Raw genomic sequence first — 19457 nt, 5'->3', positions numbered from 1 at the left:
CATGTATGTATGTATTTTTTAATTTATATCCAAGTTAGTTGGCATATAGTGCAAAAATGATTTCAGGAGTCCAGTGATTCATTCCCTATGTATAACACCCAGTGCTCATCCCAACAAGTGTCTGCCTTAATGCCCCTTACCCATTTAGCCCATCACCCCCCACAACCCCTCCAGCAACCCTCTGTTTGTTCTCTGTATTTAAGAGTCTCTTATGTTTTGTCTCTCTCTCTGTTTTTATAGTATTTTTGCTTCCCTTCCCTTGTGTTCAGATCTTTTGTATATTAAATTCTACATAGGAGTGAAACCATATGATATTTGTCTTTCTGTGACTGACTAATTTTGCTTAGCATAATACCCTCTAGTTCCATCCACGTAGCTGCAAATGGCAAGATTTCGTTCTTTCCGATTACCGTGTAATACTCCATTGTGTATATATATATCTTCTTTATCCATTCACTTGTTGATGGACATTTGGGCTCTTCAGTACTTTGACTCTTGTCGATAGTGCTGCTGTAAATACTGGAGTTTGGCCTTGTCCTTTTAAAACTATAGACCCCTGCTGCCCTCTCCCCCATCATTTCATGCAGAAGCAATGGTTTCTTGCCTCCTGAGGCCTAAATTCCTTATGAGAGAAACACCCTAGCCATGAGTGTTTTTAGCCCAATTCGATGCTTTTGATGTGAGTTCTCCCTGGTGTGGAAAGCCTGCTGGCAGTTTGTGCGTATGGCTTGTTATCACTTACTTTGCTCAGTCTGGAGAATGAGGCAACCAAGGGAATAAAGAGAGAGAGAGGAGTCTGTTGCAGAGTAGATGAGGGCCCAAGAGTCAGGATATAAGGGTTTAGAATACATAAGGAAGTTCCTTTTAGGTAGGATGCAATTATTTAATAATAATGATATTTATTGAATCCCTACCTTTTATTTATTTTTGAGAGAGAGTTACACGTGGATTATGTGTGTGTGGGTTGCCATTGTTCAAGGGTCAGTCCCTGTGAGGCCTTTCTTTCCTGTTGATGACTCTTGTGTTGGGGTCTGTAATGGACAGCTATTCTTGTAATTGACGCTTGTCAATTACAAGTGATACAGCTTTTCCTTTTAATCTCCTGACTCCACTTTAGTGACGTTTCCCTCTATTAATTTTCATACTCCTAATACCATCATATTGGGGTTAGGATTTCAACATGCGACTCTGAGACATAATTATTTACTCTTCAGCCAATACTTTGTTTTTAAGTTTTTACTTAAAATATATTTATTAAATAAACACTGTAGGAACAGTAACAGGGAACAAATAAGTATTTAAAGAACTCAATCTTACCTTTATCCTTATAAATCTATTTGATGATCTTTAATTGTGTTTAGTGGCTCAGCCACTATGCAGTCTTCATTTTCCTGTGATCATTAACTGGTTATCTCTGCTTAAAGTTTTGAAAGTTTTATATTGATAAAGACATATTTCATGGCATAGCTAAGGCTTAAGGAAGAAACACTTCTTCATTAATTAAAAGGGAATGAGGATCTCCAAAAATGTAAACTTGCTGAGTTTTTTGTCACTAATCTAAAATTTTAAAATTTATTTATTTATTTACTTTGAGAGAGAGACAGAAAAGAGAGAGGCTGAGCAGGGGAGGGGCAGGGAGAGAGAGAATCCCAAGCAGGCTCTGCACTCTCAGTGTGGAGCCTGATGTGGGGCTCAAACTCATGAACTGTGAGATCATGATCTGAGCCAAAATCAAGAGTCGGATACTTAACCAACTGAGCTACCCAGGCACCCCTAAAATTTTGAAAATCTTTTTTCACATTATACTTGGTAGCATACATTGTTACTTCATATTACTTATTCGCTTCCCAACTCAGTTTTTCTCCGGAAAACAAACAAAAAAACAAGCTGACAATCTGTGTACCTTCATAGTTATCAATGGTTTATTGGGGCATCTCTGTTCAAAATCCTTTGCTCCTCACTCATACCTCCATTGCAAATTCCCTTTCTATAGTTTGAGAAACACCAATGCATTGTTTATAACACAAACTTTGCTTTTGCCCTGTGAACAGGGAAGATAAACTTTTAAAATAGTTCATGTGAAATCTTTTTAGTAGCATTCATTACCAAATCAAGCAAAATGTAAATAGAATAAACCCCATTAATAATGTTTTGCCTGAGATTCATTTTAGCCATGAGTCTATTATATAGAAGCAGTTATCTGAGAGATTTATTACATTTTACGACCATTTATTAATTGCCTAACATTCTTCAGATACCATGTTAGGTCTAGTAGGAAGAATAAAAAGAAAACATACCATCTTCCAGCTTCAGTTTCCCAGCATCAGACAATGGGACTTTCAATGATGCTGGAAATGCTCTTTATCTACGCTGATATGACAGGCATGGCTTTTGAATGTTTGACATTGTGGCTAGTGGGTCTGTGGAACTGAACTTTTACTTACATTTTTCTGAATAACATCTCTACTGAGATATAATTGATATATCATAATTCACTCATGTAAAGTGTACATTACAACAATCTTGGAACATTTTCATCACCCCATCAGGAAACCCAGAACTCATTAGTGGTAGTGGTCACACCCCCAAATTCTCCCCATCTTCTCAGCCCTGGGTGGTTGCCAATCTTTCTGTCTCTATGGATTTCCCTATTTTGGACGTATCATATAAATGCTATCAAAATATGTGGACTTTTGTGACTGGCTAATTTAATTTTAGTTTATTTAAATTTAATAGCCACATGCGTCTAATGGCTATTATAGGAAGCAAGTGAAGTGAAAGACCACATACAGATCCTGAAGGCTAAGAAGAAGATAATTCTGAGAAAGGGGAATGCGGAATACAGGTCAGAGAGATTGGAGATGAACCCAGATGGAGCCTAGTGATAAGACAGGTTCCTGGAGGAAGGGATGGTTAACAGTACCAAATAATACAGAGGGGTCAAGAAAGAATAGTTCAGTGTAAAGATCGGATAAAAATCTTGATGACAAAGGGCATTGGCATGTGGCGTTGGTGAAGAAGTGTAGGCAGGTGGAATTTTATATCATTCAGAGATGGAGGGAAGGAAGAAAATTTCAAGATAGCCTGAGAAGGATAACAGGATTGATAGAAATTTTGTTTTGTTGCTGTTAATATTTTTAGTGTAGACATGAGCCTATATCTAGGCAGAAAGAAAAGGATCTAGTCGGAATGAAGAGATTAAGGATGATTGAGCAAGGTTCTGAAGGATATGAGTGAGGGTGGGACGAGGGTTTTTAGTATAGGAGCAAGCCCTGGCAAGGAAGATTGAAGTCATCTTTCTCAGAGGTAGGAGTAAGTAAAGAAAGAGTAGGTGAAAATACAGAGTAATGTTTACATAGAAAAGAAGGAAACTAAAGGAACTCATTTAAGAAAGTGGGAATGAGGCCTTCTGTGGGTAAAATTTGGTTCCTCCAACCATCACTGTGATCAAATGTGGAGAAGGGAGTTCTCCAGATGCTCTGGGAGGTGAGTGTATCAATTTCTTATATTCTTGTTGCTGCTCAAATGAATGTGTCTCCTAGAAGCAACAAACATTTTCAAGTACATAAAAGCCACATGAGATTCAGAGATCCACATGTGTCAATTTTCACTTAATGAAAAGTAAATTGTCCAAAAGTTTACATATGAGATCTTCAAAGATAAAATGTATCAGTGTATGCATCCTCCCTTCCACCCTCCCTTCCTCTCTCCTCCCTCCCTGTTTCCTTCCTCCCTCCCTCCCTTCCTTCCTTCCTTCCTTCCTTCCTCCCTCCCTCCCTCCCTCCCTCCCATTCATTTATTTTTCTTTCAGTTTGTAGAAAACATTGTATCCTCTTGCTCTTTTCCCTCCAAGGAAAAATGGAAACAAACAAAATATAAAACTTTGGAAAAGCCCAACATTAATCCATACTATAATGAATACAGAATTTCATGTTATGCATTATAATAAAACTGTTTTAGTTTAATTTAGTATTTTCTTTATTTTTCCAAGCCGTGTTACAACAGTTAATGGAAGAGCCAGGAAGTGCTTTGAAAATCCCAAATTAAGAAAAACAAAACAAAACAAAAGAAACCAACTATGCAAATATAAGAACAAAATCTACTAATTAATATTTATTTAATTAGTAATGTACTTTAGAACATGCTTTCGATATAGAAGTTTTAGAAATTAAAGCTAACTTTTATGGTATTTTCAATATATAAAGTTATATATTCATGTATCTATGTATTTGTATGTATGTATGTGTGTACTTATGTATTTATTGATTTCTTTTAGGCTTTTAAAACCAAGGATGGATATCTTGTAGTTGGAGCAGGAAATAACCAACAGTTTGCTACTGTGTGCAAGGTAATCTTGAATCACTGGGATGGGCAGATGACCCGTGCAACAACTCGTTTTGTATACAGCCAGGAAAGTTCAGTTTTGCCTAGAACAATGTTGTTAAGTCTACAGCCAACTCCAGACCCCTTGCCTTCACACCTAACAATGTGCCATTTTGATATGTACAAGTGCTCGGGACATGGTCTGAATTAGCATTCTGACTATATGTTTTTTTCAGGTTATCTGGCTGTATTTTGAAATGAATCATAGTACATAGGAACCTAAATTATCCTCAAACAGGACCTGACTACCAGTCCAATGAAAAAAAAAAGGAAAGAAAAAAATGCACTAATTTTTTTTTTAAATGTTTATTTATTTTTGAGAGAAAGAGACACAGAATGTGAGGGGGAGGGTCAGAGAGAGAGAGAGAGAGAGAGAGAGAGAGAGAGACGGAATCTGAAGCAGGCTCTAGGCTCTGAGCTGTCAGCACAGAGCCCCATGTGGGGCTTGAATCCATAAACCAAACCATGAGATCATGACCTGAACCGATGTCAGATGCTTAACCGACTGAGCCACCCAGGTGCCCCCAAAAAAATGCATTTTAAAGGGAATTTTATTGCCAGGATATTTTTCTTTTCTCTTTCCTTTCTTTTTTCTTTTTCTTTCTTTTTCTTTTTTTTTTTTTGTAATAACATGAGATCTAATTAGGCCCAAATACAGTATAATACCAAATTTATTGTATTAACCACTAGAAAACTAAAAACAACTTTTCACATTAGCTTTTAATTTTGCAGAATACCTTTCTGCAAAATTCATGTTTTAAAGTGTTAGCAATTAAGGTTGTATTAAAGATGTTGCTACTCATTGGGTTTAAAAAAAGGCCTTGGAATAGTTTGAGATAATTTTATATTGAAGATTTTACATTTTTGGCATCGCTTAGACACTTTTTTTATTTGATGTCTTTACTACTTACCTAGATTTTAGGGTTTTTTAGATTTGCTTTTATTTAAGTCTTTAGGTTCCCGTTCACTTTTTCCAGTTCTAGTCCCAGAAGTATGATCTAGCTTTAAAAATATGTATTTAAGTTTTTGTTTTAATTTTTCTTTCCTGTAGGGGAAAGGCCTCACCTGTTGAGGACGTTTTAATTTTTTTGCACTCCTCATACGTACCACTGTGAACTTCCGGCGTTATTAAAGATGCCCAAATATTCCTTAGAGGAGCCTTCTTTATTGCAGTTAGCCTGCTAGAACCTTCTGTATTGCAGTTAACCTGTTATGCACAAAAATTCTTTATTGTGGTGCCTCTTTTGCAGGAGAGGGTAGGGAGCGCAGCTCAAAACCACAGCAAAGGGGTGGGAAGTACCAGGGAGAAGGTGACAAATGGAGCTGGTTCCTATGGCAGGGAGGGCTGGAACATCTGAGGTGGGGAAGAGGGAGCTTTCATAACGGTGACTCTGAGTAAGTGTAGAGAAAATCGATTCAAACATTTGATCCAGGATCAAAGAATCTTTATTATGAACGGTCAACGTTAAAAATATGAAACATACGGAAGCCGTTGCCTGTGAAGTCATTTGCGTACTCTAGCCACAGAGATGTAAAAGCCAGTTCATTGCTATAAATGAGTACAGATTTTCTTCCTGGGCCATATGTTTTGGAGTTTTCTCTCTCCAGAAAGGGGGGCGGGGTGGGGGGGGGGTAGAAATTACTGGTTGACATATTCTTCACTGTTGAAAATAACTGTACTGAGCTCTTTTTATTTTTGATTCATTACTGCTGATCAGTTTGAAACTTTTGAACTTCCTCATAAATATCCATAAGAACATTTTTTTTGGAAAAGATTTTTATTTCAAAGCAGAATATTTGCCATAAGTCTGAGTACTAAAATATGACTTACTGTGATGGTGTGTTAGGATACGTTTGTTTAAAAGGAGACCATCAGAGGGCCTTTGAGAGTGGTACACTTGACCTTGTTTTTCCATATGTGAGTTAGGAATGATAATCCCTATTATGAGCCCGTAAGACAATGTCTATCAAATTCTTTGAAACACTCAGAAGAAAATTTTTATGTGTCCAGGATTTTAATGCTATTTACATCACTTACTAGGCATCTTGAGCGAACATTGCAAACTGATTGATTTTTTTTAACCTTCATAATTATATCCTTACATGTAAACTTGCCCTATAAAACCTTTTAACCTGAGAAAAATGCTCTGTTCCCTTATGCCATGTATAGTGGGTTTCTTATAAGTATTTTTGGTTCAGATTTATCTGTTGCTAAGGGGCTTGTGATTCAAATTGACCTTACGGAAGATGAAGTTCCCAGGTTTTCACATGATGCCCATCAATTGTTCTTTTGCCAATTAAGGCCTGTCATAAAAGATAGGGTGGCTCGGGTGCCTGGGTAGCTCAGTTGGTTGAATGTCAGACTTCAGCTCAAGTCATGATCTTGCAGTCAGTGAATTTGAGCCCCCCACATTAGGCTCTGTGCTGACAGCTCAGAGCCTAGAGTCTGCTATGGCTTCTGTGTCTCCCTCTCTCTCTGCCCCTTCCTCACTCATGCTCTGTCTCTCTCTCTCACTCTCTCTCTCAAAAAATAAACAAACATCCAAAAAAAAAAAAAAAAAGATAGGGAGGCTCTACCTCCTAGGGAGAAATACAGCAGTATTGTCTGTGATGAATGAGTAGAATTTACTTGGGCCTAATCTCTTTCCAAAATTGAAATAGATCTACTGGTTGACTAATACTTCTGGGGCAGGGGGTCCTATTAAGGAGCTCTTATTGTCAGGAATTAGGGTGAGAACAAGAGCAATTGGGTTCAAGGCTTGGGGTTCAGAAAATCTTCCTGCATATAAACCAAACCTTGGCTTAGAACAAATCCCATTTTATGTCTCTTAACGTGATACAGAAGAGTAGGCAACATGAGCATATGTAAGCTATTTTAAGCTGATTGATGCCAACACTAATGGGTATTCCTATTTGAAGTACATTGACATCCTTTCAAAAGTCATTTAGACTGAAAGTTTCTTTTATTGGAGGCAATATGCATTGGTTCTCAACTCTAGCATGCATAGGAAATCTCCTTAAGCTTCATACCCAAAGATTTTGACTTAGTGTGTCTGAGGTGGGGTATGGGAAACTTCAATTTCAGTAAGCGTTGTAGCTGATTTTGGAGCAGGTGGTTTGAGGACGTTATAGCATAGTTCTAAGGCATACTGTGAGTCTTGGAGATAGTCAGGTGACCTCTGGCAAGATGCTTAATCTTTGTTAAGCATCTGTGTTCTCATGACAAAATGAATATTATAATACATGACTATGCTAATATATAACTTTTGGGATTTTGCAAGAGTTAGATTGGATAAGTAAAATAGTCTGTCTAGTCCTGACTCACAGTATGCACTTAATAAATGGTCTCAATAAAAATTACATTTGTGGGGGGACATCTGGATGACTCAGTCAGTTAAGCAACCAACTATTGGTTTCAGCTCAGGTCATGATCTCTGTGAGATTGAGCCTCCTGTAGGGCTCTGTATGGACAGCACGAAGCCTGCTTGGGATTCTCTCTCTCTCTGTCCCCCCCCTCCCCACTTGCTGTCTCTCTCTCTCTCTCTCTCTCTCTCTCTCTTTCTCTCTCTCTCTCTCTCTGTCTCTCAAAATAAATAAATCTTAAAAAATTGGGTTTGGAGAATCTGGTTCTGGTTAAGATAAAGTAAGCACACTTCTCCCTATCTCTTCCATTGAATGCAGCGATAAAACCTGGATAGAATGCAGGGAGCATCTATGAGAGGGTGTAAGAGGGCTCTGAGAAGTAAGTAGTAGGAGGAGAATTGGGGAAGAACACCAGAATTTAAAGTATCTCTAAGGCAGCAGTAAGTTTCTCTGCAATGACTTCCTTATACAGTGGAGCCTGAAACATGGAAGTAGGCACTAGGAAACAGAGCTGAGCCCTACGAGATGCCCTTTGTTCTTAGAGTGAGGACCACAAAAGAGAGCTCTAATAGCAGAGAGGGTGTGGAAATCCTCCGTCTTTTCTCCCTCTCCATTTTCTCATGCGCCACCCCACAAACAACCCCTGTAATGGTATCAGCAGATGAACAGGAACTAAAACTCTGAGGAAGGAGAACTTTCCTCTTTATCTCTGAGCAGTGATCCCCCAGAAAGAGGGGTGAATTCCTGTTGCCTTTTTCTCTCCTCCCACTGCTTGGCCTCCACCCTGCAAGTCTGCTGGGGAGTAGGCTACCTAAGGGGGTAGTTCTACCAGGGAGCTGGAAAGAGACTGCAGAGAGGCAGGAGCTGTGGAAAGCAATCCTTGAAGTTGTTGGTGAACCCCTCACTCACCTCTGAGCTGCACATACACTGATCTGGTGCTAACCAGCACCCCAGAGGAGTTGAGGACTGAGTTAAGGAACAGATGACTGCCCAGGTGGCAGCATAACCATTAAGTAGGGCACATGTGGGACAGATTCGAATAGCACTGCAAGCGCTCAGAACTCCACTACCTCTAGAACCAAAGCACACCAAAGGTGGGTTGTGGGACTCACAGCCTGGACCTCACCAGGTCAACTGCTTGCTAAACACAATAACAACAAGATTTTTCTGTAGGATTTAAACAAGACCCAGAGACTCATAATATAATATTTAAAACGTCCAGGATACAATCCAAAATTACTCAGCATATGCAGAGCCAGAGCTTGCATGAGAAAAGACAGTCAATAAATGCCAATGCCAAGATGACACAGATGTTGGAATTAATTTACGAAGGCTTTAAAACAGCTATTATAAAAATGCTCCGATAGGCATCACAGACTTTGTGGAAATAAATGGAAAAATAGAAATGTCCCGCAAAGAAATAGAAGATATGAAGAAGAACCAACTAGAAATTCTAGGATGGAAAAATACAGCCACCAAATAAAAAAAAAAAAGCATCTCCTCACTGGGTGAGCCCAATAACACAATGGGGATGACAGAGGAAACTAGTCATGGAACTTGAAGATAGATAAGTAGAAATCATTCAGTCTGAACCACAGAGAAAGAAAAAAAGGGAGTCTCCTCCCCAAAAGTCTATGCTGAAAAAATATTTGAAGATGTAATTGCTGAAAACTTCCCAAATTTGGCAAAAGACAAAAACCTACAGATTTAATAATTTCAGCGAACCCCAATAGGATCCAAATAGGATCAACCCCAATAAATCCATGCACAAACACACCCAAGACTACCCGCTGAAAAGGAAAGACCAAGGCAGATGTTTTGAAAGCACCCGAAGAAAAATGATATATTACCTGTGGGGGGACACGGACTCAATTGACTGCAGATTTTTCATAAGAACCTGGGAGCCCAGAGAGAAGTGGCACAGAGGTGTCCACCCTGAACTCTATATCCAGTAGAAATATTCTCAGAAAATGAAGGTTAATTAAAGACATTCTCCCTCCCTGTCTCCCCGCCTTCCTCTTTCCCATCCTTCTCTTTTGAACAAACCCATACTTCATTATTTCTTTTGGGGGAAAATGCACCTCGTTGGAATGCTTCCCATGGATTTAGTGCTCAAGATGTCAGGCACTTTCACTGACATGGCTTCATTCCGTCCCAGGCAACACTGCTTCGAGCACGTAAGGAATGGTTGTGATCACAGCACCCGGAACGAAGCGGTCTCTCTAGGAACATTTTGAATGGCAGCGTGGCTGAACACAGAACGATAATTATTGTGACCCACTGTTTCGTATCAACTTTCAAATAGAAAAGAGGTCTAATATGTCAAGTTTAGAGAAGGACAAATGAGGATATCCTGGTTCCCATTGAGTAAAATCACTGAGTGGTTTTTTTTTTTTTTTTTTTTTTTAACATTTATTCAGTTTTTGAGAGACAGAGAGAGACAGAGCATGAGGGGGGAGGGACAAAGAGAGAGGGAGACACAGAATCCGAAGCAGGCTCCAGGCTCTGAGCTGTCAGTACAGAGTCCAATGTGGGGCTCTAACCCACAAACTTTGAGACCGTGACTTGAGCCAAAGTCAGATGCTCAACTGACTGAGCCACCCAGGCGCACCACTGAGTGTTTTTTATTTTATTTTTTTAATGTAGCTTATACTATTTCTGGGTGAGGCTAGATTTACAGATTTAACCTGTGATTTGGTGAAGGCACTTGCTTTTTCTTGAAATGACTTATTCATTCTTGGGGAGGGAAGGGGTTTCCATTCCTGGACAAGGCTGGAGGCCATTCTGGGATCAGGTGTGGTGACAGGGAGGGTTTGAAAAAGGACGCTCTATGTGGTGTCGCTTTTTAAACTCTGGGAGAGTAACGCTGTCTTTATTATTCCTAAAGGAAATGAATAAGTGAACCATGCAAAAGAGAAATGACACCGTGGAGATGCTCTCTTTACTCCAGGGAACCTTCTTCACTTCTCTGTCCTTTGTGAGATGATTAATGGATTGATTTTATTTAAACTGTGGGAAACAAATGAAACCATTAAATGTTTATATTTAAAGCAAATACATTACTAGAGGTAGTGAAGCTTTCTGTGGGCCACATGGCCTGCCCGGAACCCATAAATGCTCCTTCTGACTTTCCAACACAACTGCCAAACACTGCCTCCACACATTCTTTATAAAACTTCTTTTCCATTCCAAATCCACTTGGTACTTTCATTACGGTCTTGTTAAAATTGCAAGATGTCCGAAGGGACTTGCAAGATAGATTTCCCTTTATTGAGGAGGAGCAAAAGAGGAAGTGTATAAAAGCATTTCTATTTGTTATTCCTTCAGGGAGACATATTAAAGAAAAATAGTGACACTTCTATAGGAAGAATATCTTTTAATTTGACATTATTTTAATGGTGAGCATTTGGGGCAAATGTATATGCTTTTCCTCTATTTTAGCACCTTGTACAACATCCTGGATTGGACTTCTGGGACAGATAATATTATTTTATTTACATGTGGAACAAATAAGTGAATGTACCTACAAGATATATGTTGATCGTGGGCTTTGTGAAAGTGCAGACAAGTACTTATGATATTGGTTCTCAGAATTAGGTCCGTTTTATCCAGTTTTGTATCTCTCTACTTACTCTCTCCAGACAAGCTTATGATGGGGATCTGATAACTCTTTCTATGCTCCTGTTTGTAGGTACCTACACAAATGTAGCAAAAACTTCTCATAAATGACAAACTCAGTCACAACATTACCCATATTAAAAATTTTTTTTGTACCGTTTATTCATTTTTGAGAGACAGAGAGACAGAGAGTGAGTGGGGGAGGGGCAGAGAGAGAGGGAGACACAGAATCCATAGCAGGATCCAGGCTCTGAGCTGTCAGCACAGTCCGACATGGGGTTTGAACTCACTGACCGTGAGAATATAACCTGAGCCAAGTCAGACGCTCAACTGACTGAGCCACCCAGGCCCCTCAACATTACCCATCTTGATTGCACGATCCTTCCCTCTATATTCCTTTGCTGTTCTATATGCTTTTGTCTGGAAGCATAAAGGTCAGCAAAGGATGGTGTTGGGAAGGGTGTGGTAGTTGCTGAACACTTGCACTCACAGGCAGGTACCCCCAAAATCGTGAATTATACATTAAGATTATTTTTCCTGGGGGCGCCTGGGTGGCTCAGTTGCTTAAGCATCAGACTCTTGATTTCCTCTCAGGTCATGATCTCAGGGTTCATGAGTTCAAACCCTGAGTCAGGCTCTGTGCTGGCAGCACAGACACTGCTTGGGATTCTCTCTCTCCTTCTCTTTCTCTCTCTGTCCCTCCACCACCCCCCCCCTTGCTCTTTCAAAAGTAAGTAAATAAATAAATGTTAAAAAACATTATTTTTCCCTTTTAGATCTTGAATTTGCCTGAACTGATTGATGACTCCAAGTATAAAACTAACCACCTTCGGGTACAGAATAGAAAAGAGCTTATCAAAATACTATCTGCACGGTAAGCTTGGATTTACTGTGTGTACACTTAAGAATTAATGTCATTAGCATTTACCTGGTTTTTTTTTTTTGTTTGTTTGTTTTTTGGTGTTCTTTTTTGCCTTATTTAAATTAACTTGTATTTCTTTAACATTTCACAAAGCTGGTTAGTGGAAAGATATTTCAAAGCCATGTTTTTTCTTTATTTGAAAACATTTTACATGTCTTATTAAGTACTGAGTCATAACAATGATATAAATAAGAAAGTCAAATGACTTGAATTAGGTTGCTCTTCTGTAGCATGTGAGTGTTTGGGATTAGTCTATTATAAATTCTAATAACAACAATACTACTAGTAATAATGATTTAACATTTTTTTTTACCTTTTACTATTTAAACAGTCTACATATCTGACCCCTTTTAACCCTTACAATCATTCTGTGAGGTAAATTCTATTCCTATTTTACAGATAAGGAAACTGAGGCAAAGAACAGTGAAGTCAAAAGTTTGTTGGCTTTTCTGTTCTCCTGTGCAGTTTATCATGATGACGTTTGGAAAATGCCAGATTGAGTTATGGGTCATAAAGGATTAATGCTAGTCAATTAGAGCATTTGATTTCCAAATTATAACATTCATGTCAGGTTTTGCTTTCATTAAAACCCGTATCAGTCTTTCAGGTATCCCTCAGAAAAGGGTACCAATCCTGCATATTTCCTACCAGTTTCGCTTTTGTTTATGTCTAAACTCCATCTACAGAATAGGCATCAGGGTTCTTGTGGGTCTAAATGCCCACAGAAGCGGTTCTTCAATACGGAACATTTGCTGTCATCATGCCCATGAATTAAGTACTTTTGTTCAAATATCATATCTTGTCTTTTGAAAGGGCCCTTATTTTTCTATGTAGTATGTACCAAAGTTCTTAGACAATAAGATTCTGCTACTGTAATTTTTATTTCTGTCCCCTTGGTATTTGGGGATCTCTGTGTGAATCAGCAACAATTCATTACCTATTTTCCCTTTCCTGGATCACAGACACTTCGCAATGCCTGTTTCGCCTTGTGCCCCATGCCGGTCGATCAGCGGGGGGCTCTGTGTGGGACTGATGTGCAGAGAATGCAGGAGCCAGAATCGGGCTCCCCTATCCCTGTCGTTCGTTAAATATCAGTCTGATTCTACCACAGAGCCTGAGAGCCCTCAGTCATTAACCTTTCTTCACATGAGAATTGGCCATTTATTTCTGCTCTTTGCCTCTCATTTAATTCATTGATAGGACTTTTTCCTTTCACACCACGGTTACCCACTTTCAATAATAGGCATTTGTGAGAACCTTATCAAAAGCTCTTTGAGAGTCTAAATAGATCATATCCATGCTGTGAGAAGTGGACCCAAGAAAAATACAAAACTGAGGCAGATAAAAGTGTCATCTTCGTACTCAGCTGCTGGCCCCTTTTATAACATCAAGGGCCACAAAGTTACATTACTGGTTTCCCATGTCTTAAGATTTTTCTTCCTTGCTCAATTCTGTGACAGAATTCTGCTGTAGAAAGACTTTTAGTAGCATCTGTAATAGATTAATTTCTATTTTCTCTCTTCATTGTGAATTACATAATTTGTCGCCTTCTTCTTTCTACTCTTACGCACGCAGAAGTGGAAGTTTCCTCATTGTGGAAACCCATAAGGTTCTTATGTCTTTATTCAGGGCTTAACAAGGAGTTAAGGAATCCAATCACAAGGAAGAGACTGGGGGGTTGTCTTCAGAAAGGAAATTCGATAGGGGAGGTCACATTATCACAGGTCCTGCTGTTAAAGCACAGACCACAGAGAGCCTGCACTGTTTGGAGGCTCTGTTGTGTGAGTGTGTTGATGTTTTTTGGTGCTCTCTTGTGGTAAGCAGTCTTCAGTCTCTGCCAGCTCAAGTCTCTTCTGCGTGATGGATCAAACAGTGATGAGCGGGGAAGATTAGGATATGATTCATTCCCATTTATGACCTTGTCGTTTGTTTTTCTGAACAAATGTCACTGGATTCACCGGTACTGTTCAGTGCCTGGCTTTCAGGGGGTCTCTGTGAAAGTTTAAAAGTGTATCATTTTCATTAGCTGATTCTATGTTCTCTATGAAAATTTAAAAATGTTTAGTGGCTCTCTATTATAGGATGAAAGCTCGTCTTTTTAGTCTGACATCATGGTCTTCCACAGTCTGACATGGTTTTTTCTTTCCACCTTTTCTCAACATAAAGGCCCTGCTGTGGCCACACTCCCATTCGGTGGGGTCTTTTGTTCTCTGTCTGGAACGCTTCCCAGACTCACTACGATTCTGAAACATAGTCGTGCTTCCAAGGTCAGTTCCACAGCTTCATGAAACCATCCTCAAATGTCCCTCTTTGGGGTCCCAGTCAGATGACAACACTTGCAGAAAAGCAGGTGTCCTTCCGTGCTTCGTATCCAGCCTACCAGTTATCAAACACAAACAGAATCGGCATTAACTGGTTGGGAATGGTTCTGTCAGAGGTGTGCTTGACACACTGTTCTTTTCATTCCGCAGCAGAACCTGTGAATCACAGACACGCTAGCTCCCAACCACAGAAAGGAGGCAGGGAGAAGGGAAGGGGAGAAAGCAGCACTGAGTAGATGCCTTTAATTATCAGGAAAGCATTATTATTCCCACTTTACAGATGAATATTCTGAAGTGTAGGGAGGTTAGTCTCAAGGTTAGAAACATAGTGAATAGTTAGTTTAGAATTCAAAAGGCCGTATCTTTTCCATATGTCATATTGCCTCCCCTAAAGTGGTGCACGGAACGTTACCCTGTCTTTGCTTATTTACTCAATAAATATTTATTGATCACTAGGGATAGAGAATAAACGAAACAAAGAACATTGGTGAAAAATATTGCAGGGAAGGAAAATGAGGAGTGCCAAAAGTTGGTTGTGAGGCTATTTCATTTAAGCTGGTCACAGAGAGCTTCTCTGCTTAAGGGACATTTGAGCAGAGTCCTGAAGGAGGTGAGGGAAGGGACCTGCAGAGAACTGGAAGAAGCTCTTTAGGCAGCAGGTGCATGGGTGGGAGTTTAGGGAGTACCAGAGAGGACAGTGAGCCCAAACTCAATGATCAAAAGGAAGAGTTGGGGGGAGGTGGGTCCAGAGAGAGAGAGAGAGAGAGAATAGAGGGATGTGGGTCCAGGGTGAGTCCAGGGAGACAGTAGAGAGAGTGGGGGGAGGTGGCCAGCAAATCATGTTTAAAAGTTATGATAGACTTTATAACAAAGTAGTTTCTTAAACTCGTGAAATGAAGGGATTATTTTCATCATGTAGTCAGTTTGCTTCTTAGCCACTACTATTTTCTATCCAACCTGAAGACACATTTTTTTCCAGTTTGATTGAGACATGCCTGACATATAACCGTGTATTATTAGTTTAAGGCATACACCATCATGATGTGATATATGCATGTATTGCAAAATGAGCATCCCAGTAAGTTTCGTTGACACCCATCACCTCACAGTTACAGATTTCTTTTTCTTGTGTTGGGTTTTAAAATCTCTCCTAGCAACATTCACATATACAGTATTGTTAACTACAGTCCTCTTTGTGTTCTCCTATGGAATTCATAGACTCTTTTGAAAGCCTACCAGGAAAGCCAGTCGCTTACTTCACTTTTCTGTTATTCCTGCTAAAAATCGTGTGATGCTTCTCTCTGAGCAGCCAGGCTCATTCAGGAAGGCAGCTGCATGTTTTTGTCATCCGCTGAGTTTTCCGCAGACAGCACACAGTGTGTCTCAGGTGTTCTCAGGTGTTACTATTTCCCCCCCCCCCCCACCCCCGCCCCCCACCAGGCTGGCCCTGAACAAGTTTTGCTTTTTTTAAATTTCAAGATGGGAGACTTTTCCCTTGGGCTTGCCGTTTTATCCAGAGTGTTGCAGAACGTCTGTTTACCCAGCTGCTAAGACTGAAAACGGTGCAAGGAGAAAGCATGTTAAAAGTCCCCAGCTAAAACAGAAGAGACATAATAGAGACTAATCCAGGGCCCGTTAAAACAAACCCCTTCTCTGCAGCTCCCAGGAGCAATAACTCCTAAGTCAGGGACCCTGACACACTGAATCAGCACTTTTGCCACCGTGAGGACCTCAAGGGAGAGAGTGAACATCATAACCTGCATTGAAACCAAGAGGAGAAGGTTAGAGATGTTGTGTTAGTAGTTGGGGAAAATAAGAGGAAGACATGAAATGAGGAGGAAGGAGAAGAGAAATGATGGAGAAAATAGAAATATAATTTGCTTTATTTCTCTCCCTTCCTTTCTTCACTGTTACTGGCCACTGACTGTGTGCCCTTGTCCTGCAGCTACAGAGATGAAACAAAAGATCTGGGCTTGTGAGGAGTTCACGATCTAGTTAGGAAAATAAGCAGGTAAAGCAGTGGCTTAAGTAGTGTTTGCTCAGGACAACTGGTAAACACACTCACAGGGTGCCTGCAGTCCAGAGAAGGGTAACTCCCTCAACGTGGGCAAGTCCAGGAAGGCTTCCTGGAGGTGGTGCCACCTGAGATGAGTCTTTTTTTTTTTTTTTTTTTAATGTTTGTATATTTTTGAAGGAGAGAGAGACAGAGCATGAGCAGGGGAGGGGCAGAGAGAGAGAGAGAGAGAGAGAGAGAGAGAGAGAGAGACAGAACACAAGGCAGGCTCCAGGCTCTGAGCTCTCTGCACAGAGCCCAACGCAGGGCTTGAACTTGCAACCTGTGAGATCATGACCTGAGCTGAAGTTGGATGCTTAACTGACTGAGCCACCCAGGCGCACCCCCCCCGCCCCGCCCCAGATGAGTCTTGGACAAATAGAATGAGGTGAAGAGAAGAGAAAAGAGAACTCAAAGGAAGAACTATCTGATCAAGTGGAATTTCACAGGGAGAAAAAAAAATAAGTCATAGGAGAAGAAAAATAAGGTAACTTGGAAAGAAACTGATGACAACTTTTAAATTGATTTTTGAAAAATGCTGCACATGTTAAGCAAGTGTCTGTCGATATAGTCCTAGTGAAGGCGTTACTAAAAAGTTGGTTACACTAAGATGATATAAATAAAAATTAACAACGTAAGATAAACTTACCTTTTTTACAATGCTGTGACAATTCCTTTAGTGAAATAGTAATTGGTTTTGGTTTTGAATGATCTGATTTTTCTTAAGTTTCTGATATGTGATTGAATATTTACTTACTTTCAGAGTTTACTGTATTAAAAAACAGTGAAATTTTTTTTATTAAAAAAATGTTTTTTAATGTTTATCTTTGAGAGACTTTGAGAGAGATGGAGAGACAGAGCGTGAGTGGGGGAGGGACAGAGAGAGAGGGAGACACAGAATCCAAAGCAGGCAGGCTCCAGGCTCTGAGCTGTCAGCACAGAGCCCGACATGGGGCTGGAACTCATGAACTGTGAGATCATGACCTGAGTTGAAGTTGGACGCCTAATCTACTGAGCCACCCTGGCACCCCAAAAAACAATGAAATTAAGTGCTGGAGTTCAGGGCCTTCTAAGCGGAAGTGCTAAATAAATATTGGTGAACTGAATCAAAGGTTTATTAAAGAGCTTCATCTAATCTGATCACTTCCAAAATTTGGTATCAAATTATTTTATTTTATTTTTAAATTTAAATTTAATTTTATCATTGTATTAATTTTTTTATTTTAGAGAGAGATAGGGCACAGGAGAGTGGCAGAAGGAGAGAGAGAAAATCCCAAGCAGGCTTCACACTCAGTACAGAGCCCAATATGGGGCTTGATCCCATGATGCTCAAATTATTTTTTTAATTTTTTAAAAATTTGTTTAATGTTTATTTTTGAGAGAGAGAGAGAGAGAGAGAGAGAGAGCAGAGGAGGGGCAGAGAGACCCAGAGACAGAATCTGAAGCAGGCTCCAGGCTCTGAGCTGTCAGCACAGAGCCCGACGCAGGGCTCGAACCCACGAACTGTGAGATCATGACCTGAGCTGAAGTCGGATGCTTAACCGACTGAACCACCCAGGCGCTCCCCAAATTATTTTTAATTGGCTTGTTTAGAATATTGGAGAGTTGGACTTAGAGTGTTTTTTGGCTGTTGGTAGGGGGTTGTATTTTCAAAGGTGCCTGAATATAATGTTAATTTATAAAAACTGACATCTTGGTCTCAATCCGGCAAATTTGGTCCTTCTGCTTCCCTGCCTAGGTCTTTCAGGGAGTCTCCACAGCTTTGAGGACAAAGATTGAACTGTTTGCCTTAATACATGTAATTGCCTCCTACCTAGTCACCCAAGAACCACCTGCAACTCCTTATAACGTGGCCTGGTGTTTTAATCCTCTGTGTCTTCCCATATGCTGTTTGCTTTTCACTAAAATGATGAAGCTTCTTGGCCTCACTGGCTGCTTCCATTCCTTCCAAATGAGCACGAGCCCCAGGAGCCTTTCCTGCCTCACTTGTCTGTTGTAAACAGCCCCTCTGATGCCACGACATCAAAGCATCCATCACACCCAACTATCATCAGTTGTCCTCCTTGACAAGACAGTAAAGTTCTTAAATAAGTTTCACATTTCTTAATTTCTTATTTTTTTAAGTTTATTTATTTATTTTTAGAGAGGGGGAGAGCAGGAGGGGGGGGAGGGGCAGAGAGAGAGGGAGAGAGAGAATCACAAACAGTCTCCACACTGTCAGTGCAGAGTCGGATCTGGGGCTTGATCTCACAAACTGTGAGCTCATGACCTGAGCCTAAATCAAGAGTCGGACACTTGATTGAGTCACCCAAGTGCCCCTCTTATTTTTTTAAAACAATTAAATGTTTTTGAGAGAAGTTTTAGGAGGAAGGTACAGAAAGTTTCTATATATCCCCCTCCCCCACTATCAACACTCCCCACTAGAGTGGTACATTTGGTGCAATTGATGAACCTACATGGACACATCATAAGAGACAATATATCTCTTTTGATTTTTATTTCTAATGCCTGTTGGGTTTCTGGAACTCAATAAACAATCTTTCAGTTAGTCAACGTATTACCCAAGGAGCAATACCATCCAAGTTTGGAAGAAGTGGCCAAAAGGAAAAGAGGACAAATTCCCAGTGTTGTTAAGATAAAAAGAGAACAATGGAATATTACTCAGCCATCACAAGGAATGGAATCTTGCCATTTGCAGTGATGTGGATGGAACTAGAGTGTATTATGCTGAGCGAAATAAGTCAGTTGAAGAAAGAAAAATACCATATGATTTCACTCATATGTGGAATTTAAGAAA

At 40.0% G+C, this 19457-nt stretch overlaps 1 protein-coding gene across 3 annotated transcripts in view; it reads left to right on the top strand.

Annotated features, from left to right (window-relative positions):
* The window catches only part of SUGCT (succinyl-CoA:glutarate-CoA transferase), a 768020-nt gene that overhangs the window by 316083 nt on the left and 432480 nt on the right, over positions 1 to 19457 (top strand). For all 3 annotated transcript variants that reach the window (XM_049642763.1, XM_049642762.1, XM_049642764.1), the window contains 2 exons: positions 4277 to 4348; positions 12141 to 12238. In XM_049642763.1, coding sequence (XP_049498720.1) covers positions 4277 to 4348; positions 12141 to 12238 — 170 coding nt within the window. The remainder of the gene's footprint in view (positions 1 to 4276; positions 4349 to 12140; positions 12239 to 19457) is intronic.

This window comes from Panthera uncia, chromosome A2, assembly GCF_023721935.1.
Source record: "Panthera uncia isolate 11264 chromosome A2, Puncia_PCG_1.0, whole genome shotgun sequence".
Lineage (NCBI taxonomy): Eukaryota > Metazoa > Chordata > Mammalia > Carnivora > Felidae > Panthera > Panthera uncia.
Note: the sequence above shows the minus strand (reverse complement) of the source record. Positions and strands in the feature narration are given on the sequence as shown.